At 41.0% G+C, this 16,936-nt stretch overlaps 1 protein-coding gene across 1 annotated transcript; it reads right to left on the reverse strand.

The window, feature by feature from the left end:
* Window positions 1–10,535: 10,535 nt before the first annotated feature.
* On the reverse strand, window positions 10,536–11,825 carry TCIM (transcriptional and immune response regulator). The gene has a single exon (XM_036838449.1). It carries the CDS (start codon window positions 11,762–11,764, stop codon window positions 11,444–11,446), a length of 321 nt encoding a protein of 106 aa, XP_036694344.1. The 5' UTR covers window positions 11,765–11,825; the 3' UTR covers window positions 10,536–11,443.
* Between the last annotated feature and the right edge of the window lie 5,111 nt (window positions 11,826–16,936).

Here is a 16,936-nt window from a genome sequence, read left to right on the forward strand (position 1 = left end):
CCCCCAAGCTGCCCCACAGAATCCTGAGCTAAATAGAGCAGTTGTCATTTTGAGTTACTAAGTACTGGGAGGGTTTGTTACACAGCAAAAGCCCAATGTTGCAGTGATCAGTAGAGAAGAGTTCTGTGCTATGAGGCTAGTTCTTCAAACCTTATCAAAGCCAAGCTGACATTTGCCCTCCAGACACTGCCTCTCCCTTTGCTTTCATTTATACATTGTCCTCCTTCTTGGCAGCTCAGTTCCTCCCATAAATGAATAAATGAGTGATTTTGTTCACCATGCAGCCTGTGATTTTGATTAGGGTGAGCGAGTCTTTCTGTCTTTTGAGCCTGGTGCCCACAATACTGAGTTTCTGGTCTTCCTTAGCTGAGAAGCAGAGTTCTGAGCAGTAATGCAACCTGCATGTCCCTGTCTTGCCCAAGCAACCAGCTCTGTCCCATTTGCTTGAATGTTTACAAACCTCCCTAATGGCAACATTGAGTTTTTAAAGTTGAAAAACGAATCCATTTTTTACATCAGCTTCAAAATAATAAGAAAAAGCTATAAAAGAGTAAAGGTTCACTGCAATCGGTGTGAAAGCTGATTGGGGGTTAGAGGATCGGGTCTTGACATCTTTCAAGGATGATGGAGAATCATGTGCCCTTTGACCCCATGAGAAGGGTGAAGATGTTGACATCTTCAACATCCAAATGTGTGTAGAATGAAAAGATAATACTAGTTCCCACCTACGCAGTGTGAATTCAATGAACTTGAAGTTAAAAACCGGACACTCGGATTGTTATTTTGAATCCAAATTTCCCCACACTTACTTGGCCGACTTTTTAGTCAAGTGATGTCATTAGATGATTGCTCAGTGTCACACTAATGTAATCTTAATTGCTGGTATGATAAAACATTTAGGTTTTTTCTGCCCCCAATTTCCCAACTGAAATCAGACAATAGCCCATGGCATTCAGTTTCTAAAAACACGCTGCAAGGCTTTATTCCACAGAGGTTCCCATGCTTCTCAATTACAGACTAGAAAACTCTCTAAATCTGTGCTACTCATTCTGAAATTCTTGCCGTATGTGGTGCGAGGTATAGAATTACTTTGGGGATCAGCACAGTCTTTTTTCAGTGTCTATCACTTGGAGTTTTTAAACCTTGTCTGTCTCATCCCCTCCCTTCTTCACACTCACCCAAATAAGATGCCAATGTCCCGGCAGTGACTCTTGGTACATGCCTGAAGCTGGAAGGAGATATGGGAAATACTTTTCAGTCTTAGGTCTTACAATGCTTTTCAGTCTTAGGTCCATAACCAGACGTCTTCAGTCTTCAGTCTTAGTCTTACAATGCTTTTCAGTCTTAGGTCCATAACCAGACGTCTTCAGTCTTCAGTCTTAGTCTTACAATACTTTTCAGTCTTAGGTCCATAACCAGAGGCGCAAAAATTATGTCGAGAACAACAGAATTAGGCGCCATCAGCAAACTCAGTTCACGGATGTTCAGAGAACGTGTTCATTTCCACTGAACATTTTGAAACCTTTCATGTGTGAGGAAAAGCAACAAAAGTGCTTAGTGACAGAAACACCTTCCCCACGTGACTCTTTCAACACAGCTGTGACCCGGGCCACGGCTCAGTTACTCAACCCCAGTGGGCCCCTGACAACTGAGCCCCCCTTTGAGATGCGGAGGAGGCGAAAAGGATGCCGAGGAGTGTCTGTTGATTTCAGAGATTAGTCAGTTGATACATCAAATACTGTATGTTTATTTGACGTGTGTATGTTCATATGAACACACACTTATTAAGTACCTCCCCCATGTTAGGCTCTGCTGGAAGCTTTGTACTGTTCAACCACAAGCACAGCACCACATCTGTCGCCAAGGATCTTACCCTTATAGGTACTTAACACCCAACCGTTTATTTTATGCTTATAATAGTCAAAAGAATAAGTATGTTATGAGCCAAATTTGGTCCCCTCTAAGTTCATTTGTTAAAGTCCTAACCCCCAGTGCCTCAGAATGTGACTGTGTTTGGAGGTAGGACCTGCAAAGAGGTAATTAAGGGAAACAAAGTTATATGGGTGGGGCCCTAATCCAATCTGACTGGTGACCTTGTAAGAAAAGGAGATTAAGACACAGAGAAGAGAGACACTGAAGACACAGAGAAAAGATGGCAAGGAGAGAAGCCTCAGAGGAAACCAGCCCTGCTGACAGCTTGAGCTTGAACTTCTAGCCTCTAGAACCATGAGGAGATCACTTGTTTAAGCCACCCGACCTGTGATACTTTGTTATGACGGTCCTAGCAAACTAAAACAGGAGGCATTATTATCCTTATTCTATAATGATAAAGGAAGGCTGAGAGAGATTAAATAATTTACTCAGAATTTAAACATGATACTAAACGGCTGAGGACAGATTAGAACCCAGTTCTTACACCCAAAACACGCTCGGTTTATCTTCCCGTTGTCCACCACACGGAACATCTGACTATCTGCTTTTTAACTGCCAAGACCAGCGCTGAGAAAATCGGGGGCGGTTGTTTTTCTTCAGCTCACCCCCTCATTCTGTGTCCTCCTTTACCAATTTCAGATGCCCCCTTATCCCTAGTTTCCAGCTTCCTGCTCGGCTGCCCATTCTCCCCTTAAAATGAAAACCACATTTTCTCAGTGAAGGATACTTGTTTTTAGGAAGAAAGTGTTTCGTTACCTGTTAGTACGCTAAATTACATAAGTGATTGTCAGTGATTAGTGCCAAACCTTCCTTTTTATTTATTTTTTAAAATTTTTTGTTGGAGTATAGCTGCTTTACAATGTTGTGTTAGTTTCTACTGTACGGCAAAGTGAATCAGCCATATGTACACATACATCCCCTCTTTTTTTGGATTTCCTTCCCATTTAGATCACCACAGAGCACTGAGTAGAGTTCCCTGTGCTATACAGTAGGTTTTCATTAGTTATTAAACCTTCCTTTTTAAAAGGCTAACTTTAGGGAATTCCCTGGTGGTCCAGTGGTTAAGGACTTGGCACTTTCACTGCCATGACCCAGGTTGAACCCCTGGTCGGGGAACAGAGATCCCACAAGCTGCGAGGCGAGGCCAGAAAAAAAAAGAAAAAAAAAAAAAAGGCTAACTTTAAAAGAATAACTTGTCTGGATTAAGAAATGAAGTCTCCAGGATAGCAGGCAAGTGGTAAATATATTTAGGGGGAAGAAAGCCTTCCATCCATTTGAAAAATGTATTTTAATTGCTAAGACTATGTGCCATATGGGGGGTTAGCTAACGGTGATCAGGTAAGATTTTTTAGAATATAACATGTATGAGCAAAGTCAAAATAATGGTATTGTTTGGATGGAAGGTCATAGGCACAACGTATTCCAGGATGAGGTAACGGGCACACCTTGGGTCAACAGTTTGTTTAGTCAAAAATGTATTGAGGCCTGCAATGTACCTGGGGAGACACAGATGAACTTAAACGGGCCACATCCTCACTGCGCACAGTGGTGAATTTATTCTGGGTCAGTGATTCTGGATCTGACTTTGCAGCAAAATCACCTGGGGAGTGATTTAAGAACAGAGATAGCAGGTGACCAGCCCCAGAAATTCTGAATCATTAAATTCAAGGACCTGGATTTTAAAACGTCTCCCAGGAGATTCTGATAACAGTAGGTTTGGAAACAACTGCCCTGCTGGAGGTATTCCGCAAAACTGGTGGGAGAAGATGCTCTGATATCAGCACTTCAGATGCTGTGGTTCCTGTGACGCTGAGATCAGTAGGATTCTCCAAAGTCTTTCCGATGATAAAGGCTGAGCATAAATAACAAACATGGACAAACTGCAGGAGAATAAAAAGAAAATACAGGAAGCGGAAGTGTTTCTCCTGATAAAACATGTACCTATCAAAGTAGACAAACATCAGACAGAAATCCAAGGAAAAGAAACTCCAGAAAAGGAGCAGAAGTATTAGTCTACACACATTGCAATTATTAAAATCCAAGAGAAATTATCCTCTCCTCAAAATATGTCCTTTTTGGGGTCTGTTTTTCAATTAATGACAGAATTAGTATGTTAGGAAAAACTCTGGCCAATGCCATCAAGTCAAATCCTTTTTTAGTCTTATACTAAGAAATGCCATCAATAGGAGATCCAACTGTAACGTAAGAAAACAATTCCTTACATCCTATGTTCTTCACAGTTGACTACAGAGTTTTGTAAAAATACCCATTACTGGGCTCAATGCCCAGAGATTTGGGACCAGGAATCTATATATATATATATTATATATATATATATATATATTTTTTTTTTAAAAATATTGATTGATTTATTTATTTTTTGGCTGCATTAGGTCTTAGTTGCAGCACACATCGGGCTCTGCGTTGCGGTGACTGGGCTTCTCTCTAGTTGTGGCAAGTGGGCTCCAGCGCGTGTGGCTCACGGGCTTAGCTGCCCCACAGCATGTGGGATCTTAGTTCCCCAACCAGAGATGGAACCGGCGTCCCCTGCATTGCAAGATGGATTCTTAACCACTGGACCACCAGGGAAGTCCCAGGAATCTATATTTTTAAAACGACACAGGTGGTTATGACTCTCACCCAGCATGGAGATTGTCTCAGTGACTCTGACATTGCTTGGATGTGGAAGAGATAGTCATAATATTAGCAGCTGGCCCTGGCATGGGCACCCAGCCACCAGGAAAGAGGCAGGTTACTAAAAGAAAACACAGATGGAGTCAGATCCACAAAATCATCACTAAGACTGATGTCAAAGAACATGCTTCCTACATTTTCTTCTAGGAGTTTTATGGTTTCAGGTCTTATATTCAAGTCTTTAATCCATTTTGAGTTAATTTTTGTGTATAGTGTAAGATAGTGGTCTAGTTTCATTCTTTTGCTGTCCAGTTTTCCCAGCACGATTTATTAAAGAGATTACCCTTTTTCCCTTGTATATTCTCTATGTGTTTGTCATAAATTAATTGTCCACATATGTTTGGGTTTATTTCTGGGCTCTCAGTTCTGTTCCATTGATCTGTGTGTCTGTTTTTGTGCCAGTAACATACTGTCTTGATTACTATAGGTATGTGATATAGTTTGAAATCACGAAGTGTCATACCTCTAGCTTTGTTCTTCTTTCTCAGAATTCTTTGGGCTATTTGGGATCTTTCCTTGTTCTAAAGGCAAGGGAAAGAAAAGCAAGAATAAACAAATGGGGCTACATCAAACTAATAAACTTCTGCACAATGAAAGAAACCATCATCAAAATAAAAAGGCAACCTTCTGACTGGAAGAAGGTATTTTCAAATCATATATACAATAAAGGGTTAATATTCAAAATATCTAAAGAACTCATACAACTCAACAACAAAAAACAAAGAACCTGATGAAAAAATGGGCAGAAGAGCTGAACAGACATTTTTCCAAAGAAGACATACAAATGGTCAACAGACACGTGAAAAGATGTTCAACATCACTAATTATTAGGGAAATGCAAATTAAAATCACAATGAGATTTCACCTTACCCTTGTTAGAATCACTGTGATGGAAAAGACAAGAAATAACAAATGTTGACAAGAATGTGGAAAAAGGGAACCCTCATACATTGTTGGTGGAACTGTAAATTAGTGCAGCTGCTGTGGAAAACAGTATGGAAATTCCTCAAAAAAATTAATAATAGAAATGCCATATGTCCCAGCTATTCCACTTCTGGCTATTTATCTGAAGAATATGAAAACACTAATTTAAAATATATATGAACCCCCATGTTCATTGCAGCATTATTCTTAATAGCCAAGATGTGGAAACAAACTGTGTCTATCAATGGATGAATAGGTAAAGAAGATGTGATACACACACACACACAAACACATACACGCAGTGGAATAATACTCAGCCATGAAAAAGAATGGAATGCTGCCATTTGCAACAACATGGATGGACCTTGGGTATATTATGCTAAGTGAAATATGTCAGACAGAGATAGACAAATACAGTATGATTTCACTCATGTGGAATCTAAAAAAAAAAAGCAAAACAAGCAAACACTCAAAATAAAATAAAAACAAGCTCATAGACACAGAGAACAGACTAATGGTTACCAGAGGGGAAGGGGTGGGTGAAATGGGATGGTGACGGATGGTAACTAGACTTGTGGTACTGATCACTTCGTAGTGTAGACAGATGTCAAATTATGACGCTGTACACCTGAAAATTACATAATAAAAAAAATCGTAAAAAAAGAAGGATCCACAGAAAGTTACTTCTCTCACATTCTGCCTTCAGCAACAACTAGTAAAGATCAAAACTTTTAAATTAGGCTTTTGTTTTATTGAACAGAAATTCTTTTCATATATGGAATACCAACCGATCCAGAAAGAAATCCTATCACGTAAGGTGATAGGTACAAGCATTATTTCCCATGTATGTAGAATATGCGATCTAGAAGTCACAGCCATCAGCCCGTCAGATCTATTGTTTTTTCCTTCCAGATGAAAACCAGGGATAAAAAAGGAATTTGCTTCAGGCAGAGTTGGGAAAAACCCCAGAAAGTCAGACTCAGTCTGGTGGTATTTGCTCAATACCATGCCCACGTAGGAGGAAACAAAGGCTCAGGAACCAAACTTCTGTGCTCCTCCTCGGACTCGTGTTTGTGTGTGTGTGTGTGTGTGTGTGTGTGCGTGTGCCTGTGTGTGCATTTGTGTGCATGCGTGTGCTCGTGTGCGTGTGTGTAAAGCAAAGGGAGGAGGAAGGTGGCTACAACAAAAGCCTTGCAACCCCTCGTCCACTTTTTTAAAACCACTGCTACACCTTATTGGGACAAGATTTTTATTTCCACAGTTCTGTAAGATAGTTTTGCCAATACACGAGTGAACCCAATCCATTGTCACTGTGTGCATACCTTACCACAGAACACATTTGTGTGTCTGTGATGATCACTGAAAATATCCGGTAACTCTTTTTGCAGAAGAGCTATTTAAATGAAGAGAGAGCTCAGTAGCCATTAAGTGATAATATTTGTTGAATAATGACGCATTCTAAGATTCAAGCATAGTCACAATTTCTTACAAATTTCGTTAGGGATTAGTTTGTGGTTCCCCTGATCTGGCCTCCCAACCCTTTTTTTTTTTTAGAATCTCTAACTTCTGTTTCATCTTCAGATTCCACATAGTTACTCATTTATTATTGAGTTGTGAAAGAGCTGTATGGCTTTTCACCTCAGTAGACCAACTGTGAGGAAACAGTCTGGAAGAAATCACTGTAGCCTCCAACCGTGTGTTCAGTTGCCAGACAGCGCATTGCTTTTCAAAATATTACCTGTATCTTTTCGTAGGCCTGATACATAGTAGGTAGGCAGTAAATGTTACTCTTCTGCTGAAAGTCCTTCATGCTTCTTTCTTTCCTTCAGGATAAAATTAATACTCAAGCTTGTCTTTTAGACCCAGCTGCCTTTCTAATGATTGCTCCAAATGCCTAGGCCCCTAACCATGAACTGCGTAGAGATTCTCAAACAATGCGTAGAGATTCTCAAACAATGTACTCTCTTTCCCACCTCCTTGCCTTTGCGGATGCTACACCCAAACGCCAGAATGACATTTTTCCTCTCCATTCTCCTAAATCCTACTTTGAAACTTCTCTATGGAGTCTTCTAGGATCTCCCCAGTTTGGAATAGATTTTCACCAGCTCTGCTGCTACTCTCTACACCCTGCCACCACCACCCCACACACACCCAAACACACACACACTCACACTCACAAACACACACACACACCTCTGCTCCCATAGCATCCTGTTTAAACTTCTATCGTGGATCTCACTGTATTCATTTTAAAACCTTTTCTCGCTCCTCTGACAAGGAGACTAGAGATTTGTTCTGTCCATGGCAGCCCACACGTGGGTGCTTACTACATTTCTGTTGTGCAAATGGAGAAGGTAGAGACCCTGATTCCACTCAACAACTCCCTGTGTGTGACAAAGGAGGTCAATTAAATTACATGCCATTCCGGGAAGCCCTTGTGTGGAGTTTGGAAGGGTAGATGAGGCGCTTTGAAAGGCCATGCGATTCCTAGACCGCAGCTTAATGATTTGTTTGTTAGGAAGGCTCTCCAAGGGAACAGCAGTCACATTCTCTGACTACCCTCGGACAATGGGAAAAAAATATCAGGCAGTCACATATCCCAGGCCCCTTTCTCAGTAAATCTCATCTGTCAGCGATTCCTATGGGTACAAACCCTCCTTTGCTGGGCCAGGGCTGGGAACTGAGAAGGTCTACACTGAGTGAATAAAACCATGAATCCACAGTTTCTAACTTCCCCCAGTGTGCAAACCCAGACCCAAAGCCTTGACTGTCGACTCAGAAGAGAAATTAGATGTGATCTTTTGTTCCAAGGTGCTAACCCAGGTGTTATTTTAACTGTAGACCAGAAAGGCTATATCTGAGAAATCTTTGATACAATTAAAATGATTGAGAAGCTTTCCGCATGCAGGGAAGTGCCAAATAAATAGACAAACAGACACAGATCAGATAAAAATGATTTCTCAGAGGGCTTGCTTTCCCGTCTTTCTTACTAGCATATAAGTAATTGTCACTTCAAAGGATAAAAGAGAAGTTTACTTCCTCCTAGAGGAACCTAGTGGTTCGGAATGAAGGCTCTCTGGGTTTGATTCCTGCCTTCATTAGCTGTGTGTCTTCGGGAAATTTACTGCACCTCTCTGTGCTTCAGTTTCATTACTATACATACATAGGCACATGCATGCACACGCATGTTTTTATATCACGGTACTAATGAAGTGATTTAATACACACACAAAAAAACCACTTAGAAAATTGACTGGTGAATAGTAAGCACTCAGTGAAAGTTAGTTGTTATTATTATGATCCTAATGATAGAAAAATATTAATGAGCTATTTCACCTTTGTTGCTTTTGTTTCTTCTATTATAATGAGATGTCTTGAGATATATTCGGTCGTCCTTGTGCCGTAGAAGGATTTCTGAACAGAACTAATCCTACCTGTTCTAATGATGGATGCTTTCACCCCTCATTAAATAATAAAAATATCATGAAGTTAAAAATCATCCTTGTGCATTGATTCCAACTTCCGTTCTCCATGAAGGAGAAGGATGCCACGCTTGTGTAATAATCTACAGAAAGAATTATTATTCTCCACACCATTGTGGATCATATCCCAACTGCTTTTTAATTTGTTCCCCATGTTATGGTACTGCAGTCAGAAAATAATAATAATATCCTGCAAGAAAACTAAGTTAATACATGCTTATGTGAAAAGTGGGTAAGATACGCATTGTACTCTATTGAAAACAACAGAGGCAGAGAATATAGTTATGAGTATGTGTAATAAACTCAGCCTTTGAATGATGTTCAGCATCTGAGATGTGTTTAAAGTCTTGGAGTGGAAGATAAGTTGAACATGTTCACTGAGATCGTGGAGTATGATAACTTCTCTGGGGGAGTAACTTACTAAATTTCCTTCCCAAGCAGTTTATCACTGTCTTTGGGGCACCCTAGATGGACAGAGAAAATGTGTCACCGACAGGCCCTATCAGAGGTAGGAAGCGTATTCATTTCCAAAGCCTTCACTTTGATGATCCCCAAATACCATCACTAGCCAAGACGTCCACCTGTCAGAACTCCTTCTTTTTTGTTCTTAACTTATTTTGGTTTCATGGATGTCTTTGCAAATCTGATGGAAATTAGAAATACTCCTCCAGGAAAAATGCACACACACACAATTTTGCATATTGATCTGTGTTTTTTATGGATGCTGTCATGTAAAAAAAATCCTTTTTAAATGGAATGATTTCTATTATCTTCAGTAAATGAATCAATTAACATTTGAAAACAGACTTGACTATTTAATTTCTTTTTTAAAAAATATGTTATTTAAAAACCTGACTTATAACTCTCCCCAAAGATTTCAGATCTTTCACTTTTGTTTTACTATGATCAGCAGTTTCAAAAACCTTTGTAGATATTTCTGAAACACTTAATTTCTAGGGAAATTTTAAAATTTATTTCTGCTAGGAAAGTGCAGCAGGCATTGCTATATACCTTCTTAGAAATATTTTATTATAATTTTATGAGGAAATAAGCAAAGAGACTGTAATGTTATTCCCATATTGGTTTATATTAAATAAACATTGATAAGCCACAAAATCTTGATCGTAATTCAGACTCTGACCCTCAGATGTATTGTTTTGGGAGAAATAAATGTACACAGCTACCATAGCCACAGAGGAAAAATTTCAAAAATATGGAGAGAAAAACCTTTTGAAACTCACCCTCTATGGATACATAAACAATACTGATGAGCCACTCTATGAATTTCTATGCCTGTATCTTATATTTTAAAGTCGGGACAGAGAAACTTCCTAGATACTTGATGTAAGAATTTGCTTTGAATAAGTTGGCAATGCAAAGCTACTTTAAAATCACCTCTTACTCTTAGAGTAAAATCCTTAGAAAAGCTTATAAAAGTTTATAATAATAAAAACTACCATCTTATTTTTCCTTTGAGACCAATCATCACACACCAAGAGCAGCTAAGTTTATAATAATTTATTAAGGTTGTATATCATTTGTCATGAATAATAAATTATAGAAACCATAGCATCTTTATAAACTATTAAGTGTATCATATTCACTTCCTAATGCTTATTGAAGTAACTGTAAGAAATTTAGATTATATTTTAGCATTAGTTAGAAGATTAAAAAAAAACTATAAAATTTGTTCACAGTACTTCAGATTTATGAAGGACCCTATTATTTTAACTTTTGGGCAACCAGTTTGAAATGCGTAAAAACCCCTTACAAACCAGAAGGTGGCGTACGGTTTCACTGAGCTGCTGAAAATAATGCAGTTCCTTGAATTTGTACTTACACCCATGTGGTGCACTTTTTAAGGCATTGTAATAAATGCAAATAAATAATCAATTACTGATCTCTAAAAAAAAAAAATCTACGGATAGACAACATTGAAGGTTGGCAAACACTTTGAACATTCAAATAAAAAATTCAGTAAACAACTGCAGCATGGAATTCTCTCTCCTGTTCCCCATCTCCCTCCCCCTACCCAGTTTGGTTAAGGAAAAAAAGTTCAGGTTGAGTTTAAGTCCTAGGGCCTGACAGGGAGACCCTGGCCTCCATTCTTCCCCAGACTTCTGTTATCTTCCGTTTCAGTTCTCATTATGTCTGTCCGGACTCTCCCCTGACATCAGCATCAGTCCTTTTCCCGTAGGGGGAGTTTTCCAGTCCTTGCTGAAAGCATTTCCTTCTCCACTGTAACAGCACAGGCGTGAAATTAGTTGGAGTCTTTGTAACAAGTTCGTTCCGTTCCTATGGAAGAGAAACTTACAAGGCAGCAACAAGATGCTGCGCGCGGTAGGTTTCATAGACTCGCTTGGTCTTTAAATGTCCGTTCTTGGCTAATGTCCTTACCCATCGTCTGGTCCTCAGTGAACTTTGATGGAATATTTCCGCAGTTTCAGAAACTGGAAAAGCTTGTCTTTCGTCCTCTTCTTCAGAGCCATCAGGGCCCGTGTTTTCTCCTCCAAATCTTGATCTATGGCAAAAATGATCTTAGCTCTCTCCTCTGCTTTCTTGTCCCCAGAGTTTTTGAAGAGCCTCTGTAATGCTTCTTGGTCTATATTTTCAAAGATGTTGCCCACGGCTTTCTTACGTGAGGCTGTGTCGAAGTGGTAGCCGTGGATGGACGGGCTTACTCGCAATGAGGTGGACATGCTTCTGGCCGGGTGGCTTGGCTTGGCTTTCATCGATGTGTGAATCTTTGGGAATCCAGCTCCCGGGCTCTCCAGAGAGTCTGTAGCAAAATCATTCCGGGACTGCTATTTAAAGTGTGAACAAAAGCTCCAGGCTCAGATTACACCGGTGACATCAGAGTGATCTCAAGGAAGTATAATCGCAGACAGGTTTAACAGTTGAGTTGCCAATATCCTGTTCTTGTGCTAAATGTTACTAAAAGCTGTGTTCAGTGATAGGGCCGGAAAGGGGGGGATTTCTTTTTACCACATCTGTGGCAATAGAATTATAGACTTGGACCCTTCTATAGAAAAAAAAAAAAATAGCTGAAACCAGGACAGCACAAAGATAAGAGACAAACAAGGTGGCTTAGACTCAAATCTTTCGAGACAACAACCAATACAAAGGGTTCTGCCAGCCACCAGAAAGTTTTAATTCACAGAGAAGTTAACTGAAGTGCAGTCCCAACATTTGGCAGCCCACACCAGTGCCCCGTGGACATTTCTAGCCAGGGCAACCCCGAAGCTATTGAGAGAAAGCTTAAGCATCAAGGACATTGATTTGGAGTACGTCTGCTGTAGAATGGGGGTCAGACGCTACAAAACGCTGATGTGACACAGCCTGAGTCCGTGACCATTCAGAGCCTGCGTCCAAGAGCAAATCTGCAATTGCTGAATAAAATTTTCATTTAATAATAATCGTAGCAATAGACAGTGTCTCCTTAGGCTTGTGTATATATCAACAACAATATCAAAAAAAGCCGGAGGAAGAGTTAAAAGGTGCTTTTATGTGCATAGCACTCAAAAGGGATGAGTTGACTTTTTCCTCTCATATTTATTTTGGCATCAGTCAGACACAGTCAGAACAATACTTTCTTTGGAAGAATTTAAATTCGTTCTTTCTGCCTTCCACAATATTCAGCCAGCCACTGTCCGCACTGATGTATGGAACACTTACATTCCACCCAAGGTTCAATGTCAGCTTCAAAGGGCTCCGGAGACTTCTTTTCAGGGACCTTCTGCCGGGTCCCGGCACTCTCAGAAACAGGGCTGGCCTTTGTTTTCCTCTCATCTGGTCATCTAGAAAAGTGCACAAAGGGAGAGCATGTAGACAAGGTACCTCACTAGAAAAATGAGTTAGAGGCTCTTCTCGTGTATTCATTCATTCACTCGTTTATTCAATCAGTATTTATTCAAGGTTGACTTTTAGCTGGAACTTTTCTAGGCATTGGAAATGTAACAGGAAACCACACTAAATCAAATAAAAAACAAAACATCCCTACCTTACCTTTGTGGAGTTTACATGCAGCTGGGAAATAGACAATAGGAAAAGGCGCATGTATAGTCTAGAGGATGTCACAGGGTAATGCGTGAGGCAGGTTGTACAGGAGAAGCAAGGGAGGGTTGGAATTTGCATAGGCTGTCCAGAGGCAGCTTCCGCATGTGACCTTGTGCAAAGACCTGAGGGAGCTGAAGGAGCAGCTTGTGTAGACAGACACCCGGGGGGAAGGGTGCTGTAGGCAGAGGTACAGCAAGTGCCAGGGCCTGAAGATAAGAGTATGCGTGGCGGGTAGGTAGGAAAAACAGCTAGGAGCTCAGCCTGGCTGGAGCAGAGTCACCAGAGAAGAGTGAGAAGGGGATTCAGGGTAAGAAATGCAGGGGCAGACTGAGTACAACCCTGCACTCACAAATTTCCTGTACTCACAACCCTGTCTCACAAATTTCCCTTTTACTCTGTAGGAGGTAGGTAGCCTTGGGGGAACTTGGAGCTGAGAAATGACATGATTTTTCTTATAATTAAAAAATAAATAAATAAACAACTGTCACTTCTTAGTAGAGAATAGATTGTAGGGAAACAAATCAGATTCTGGACACATTGTGAAAGGGGAGTCGAAAGGATTGCAGACGGCCCCAACCTGGGGAACCAGACAGACAGGAGCCCAGCACGCACTCTTCGTGAAAGATGCTTCCTTGAGAGACTTTTCTAGGTGAGCTGGTGTTCAATGCGCCAACCACGGCAGCTGATACTTGTTCTGGTTTTTCCATGGAAGAACCCTATGTTCTGCTTCCCACGACTAGGGATTTCCTGGCATATGTAGCACACCTTTGTGGCAGCCTCACTAACATAAAAATAGTTATTATTCCATCATCAAAAAGTCTACATACAATAAATGCTGGAGAGGGTGTGGAGAAAAGGGAACCCGCCTACACAGTTGGTGGGAATGTAAATTGGTGCAGCCGCTATGGAGAACAGGATGGAGGTTCCTTAAAAAATTAAAAATGGAACTACTGTATGATCCAGCAATCCCACTCCTGGGCATATATCCGGAGAAAATCATAATTCAAAAAGATACATGCACTCCAGTGTTCATTGCAGCACTATTTACAATAGCCAAGACATGGAAGCAACCTAAATGTCCATCGACAGATGAGTGGATAAAGAAGATGTGGTGCATATATGCAATGGAATATTACTCAGCCATAAAAAAGAATGAAATCATGCCTTCTGCAGCAACATGGACGGACCTAGAGATTGTCATACTGAGTGAAGTAAGTCAGAGAAAGAGAAATATCGTAGGATATCACTTGTATGCGGAATCTAAAAAGAAATGATACAAATGAACTTATTTACAAAAGAGAAGCGGACTCACAGACTTAGAGAATGAACTTATGGTTCCCAGCGGGGGAAGGGTGGAGGGAAGGGACAGTCAGGGAGTTTGGGATTGACATGGACATAACCTGTCTGAATTGTCCTTGCTCAAGGCTTCATCAGCCTTTTCATGCTCTGCCCTTTGTTGAGGTGACTCTTATGTGGGCTCACAGTTTTTATCCTCTATTCATTAATTAATCCCAAATTTTGATTTCCAACCTGCCCCTGTCCTCTGAAGTATAGATTCATTTATTTAACTAATTATAGAATACATAAGCAACACACGTATGACATTAATATCTGTTCAGTTGTAAAAGTCAGAAACCCAGCTATAATCTTCTGTAATCTTTAATATCTCATTCTCTTTCTCCCCTCTCTCTCTCTATCTATCCATCTATATATATCACCAAGTTCTGTCAATTCTATCTGCAAATATTTCTCAAATTTATCCAGTTTCTCTCTGTTTATCCTGCCACTCTTTAGATAAGCCTCCATAGGGCGGATGCTTTGATGCACGACCCAGCATTCTCATTAAGTTTTCCCCAGATGCTCAGCCGTCAGCTGCCTTTGGAGTCTGTCACCACTGAAGAAGATCATGTCCCCTGAGGCACCTCCCCTTCCTGGTGCAGCTGTATCTAGTGACTGGTCAATATGCGGGTGTAAATGCCCACTCCCCTCACCCCACTTCTGAGGGATCTTCTACACTTCAGAACATCCTTTAGGCTCTGCTGAGTCCACCCTCTGCCAGATCCTGTCTCTTTCCCATCTGTTGGCAATGATCCCAAGAGCTCTCAGTGATCAACCACCTGCCTGCTCCACGCCAGCTCAGAGTTTGCTCCCTCGGGATCCCGGTCCATGACACCCCATCTTCTCTCACCTGGACCAAGACCAGACCTCTCTCCTGGTGTTCCTGCTTCCACTCTTGTTCTCCATTCTCTGTGCAGGACCCAGAGCAATACTGTCTAATAAGCAATCTGGTCAGACCACTCCTGCTATTACTCTTAGGATAAGCCTCCAAAATCTTAACACAACCTATCTGAGCCTGACCTGCTCTGGTCCCTGGCTACTCCTGCCGCATGATAATTTGCCACTTTCTGCCCTGCTTTCCAGTTCCTTGAATGCACTATGCCCATTCCTGCCCTGGGTATTTGCACATATTTTTCCTCTTTCTGGAATGTTCTTCTCTGCCTTTTATCTCAGCTATTCATTCATAAAATCTCAACTGAAAGCTACTTGCTCAGAGAAGTCTTCCTTGATGCTTCTAGACCAGATCACGCCTCCTTGCCAATGTACCCTTTACTATTCCTTTGTAGCACTTATTACAATTTTCAAGCACACATTTATTTGGGGGATTACTGATTTAAAGCCTGTCTCCACCAAGAGCAGGGATCAGCTCTACGCTTCTCTTTAATGTGTCCGAAGCTCCTGGGTCACTTAATGTGTTGCAGTGTTTAACTAAATAACAGTGTGTGTGATTCCATTTAATTCTCATAGCAGCCCTGTGCGGTAGGAACTATTGCAATCCTCGTGTGACAGACAGGACAACTGAGGCAATGGAAACTTGCTCCTTGCTGTGGGCTGAATATCCTCCCCCTCTCCCCAGATGTCCTAGAACCTATGAATATAAGCAAAAAGGAACCTTACGGTGCAAAAGGGGCTTATATGGCAAAAGGAATTTTGCAGGTGTAAATAAATTAAAGATCTTGAGTTGTGGAGATTATCTTGGATTATTACATGGTCAGCCCACGTAATCATAAGAGTCCTTATAAGAAGGAGACAGGAAGTCAGAGAGGGAGAAGCTGCTGTGTGGCTGACTTTGAAGACGGAGGATGGCGCCGTGAGCCAAGCAGCCAAGGGTTGCTTCTAGGCAGCCCCTAGAAGCTGGAAAAGTCAAAGAAACAGATTCTCCTGTAAATCCTTCAGAAGGAACATATCGCCGCAGACCCATTCTAGACCTCTGGCCTCCTGAACTGTAAGATAGTAAATTTGTGTTGTTTTAAGTCGCTAATTTGTGGCAATTTGTTACGGTGGCAATGGGAAACGAATTCACTCCGCAAATCCTTCAGCTGTGAGAAGACAACTTGAACCCAACTTGAACCCTTGACTACCTGACTCCAAAGCGCAGTGATTTTAAACACTCTACTGAATTGCTCTCAAATCAACTGCAAGCTCTCTCTTCAAAAAGCCTGAATAATGTTCCCACATGACACAAAGCAGCTCTCCTTGAGTACTGCCTAAAAGCATTCAGATGAATTTGAGAGATTAAGGCATTTCAAAACTGTTTAGAGGACAAGCCCATCCACGGGGAAACAGTGTTAGTTTCTGTTTACCAGAAATGTGACACAAGCCTTAAGGCTGTGATTTGCTGATGCCCTTTGCCAAAGGTAACTCCATGTGTGCTCGGAAAGCCTTTTGCTGCTGTCACCCTGTTCTTTCCCTTCTTTGTATAAATATTTTCAGAGAATGATGTGGACAACAGACTCTAAAAAACCACTGGCAAGGAGCCACAAATTGCATATGGACGAGATGGTATCACA

This window comes from Balaenoptera musculus, chromosome 21 (assembly GCF_009873245.2).
Source record: "Balaenoptera musculus isolate JJ_BM4_2016_0621 chromosome 21, mBalMus1.pri.v3, whole genome shotgun sequence".
NCBI lineage: Eukaryota > Metazoa > Chordata > Mammalia > Artiodactyla > Balaenopteridae > Balaenoptera > Balaenoptera musculus.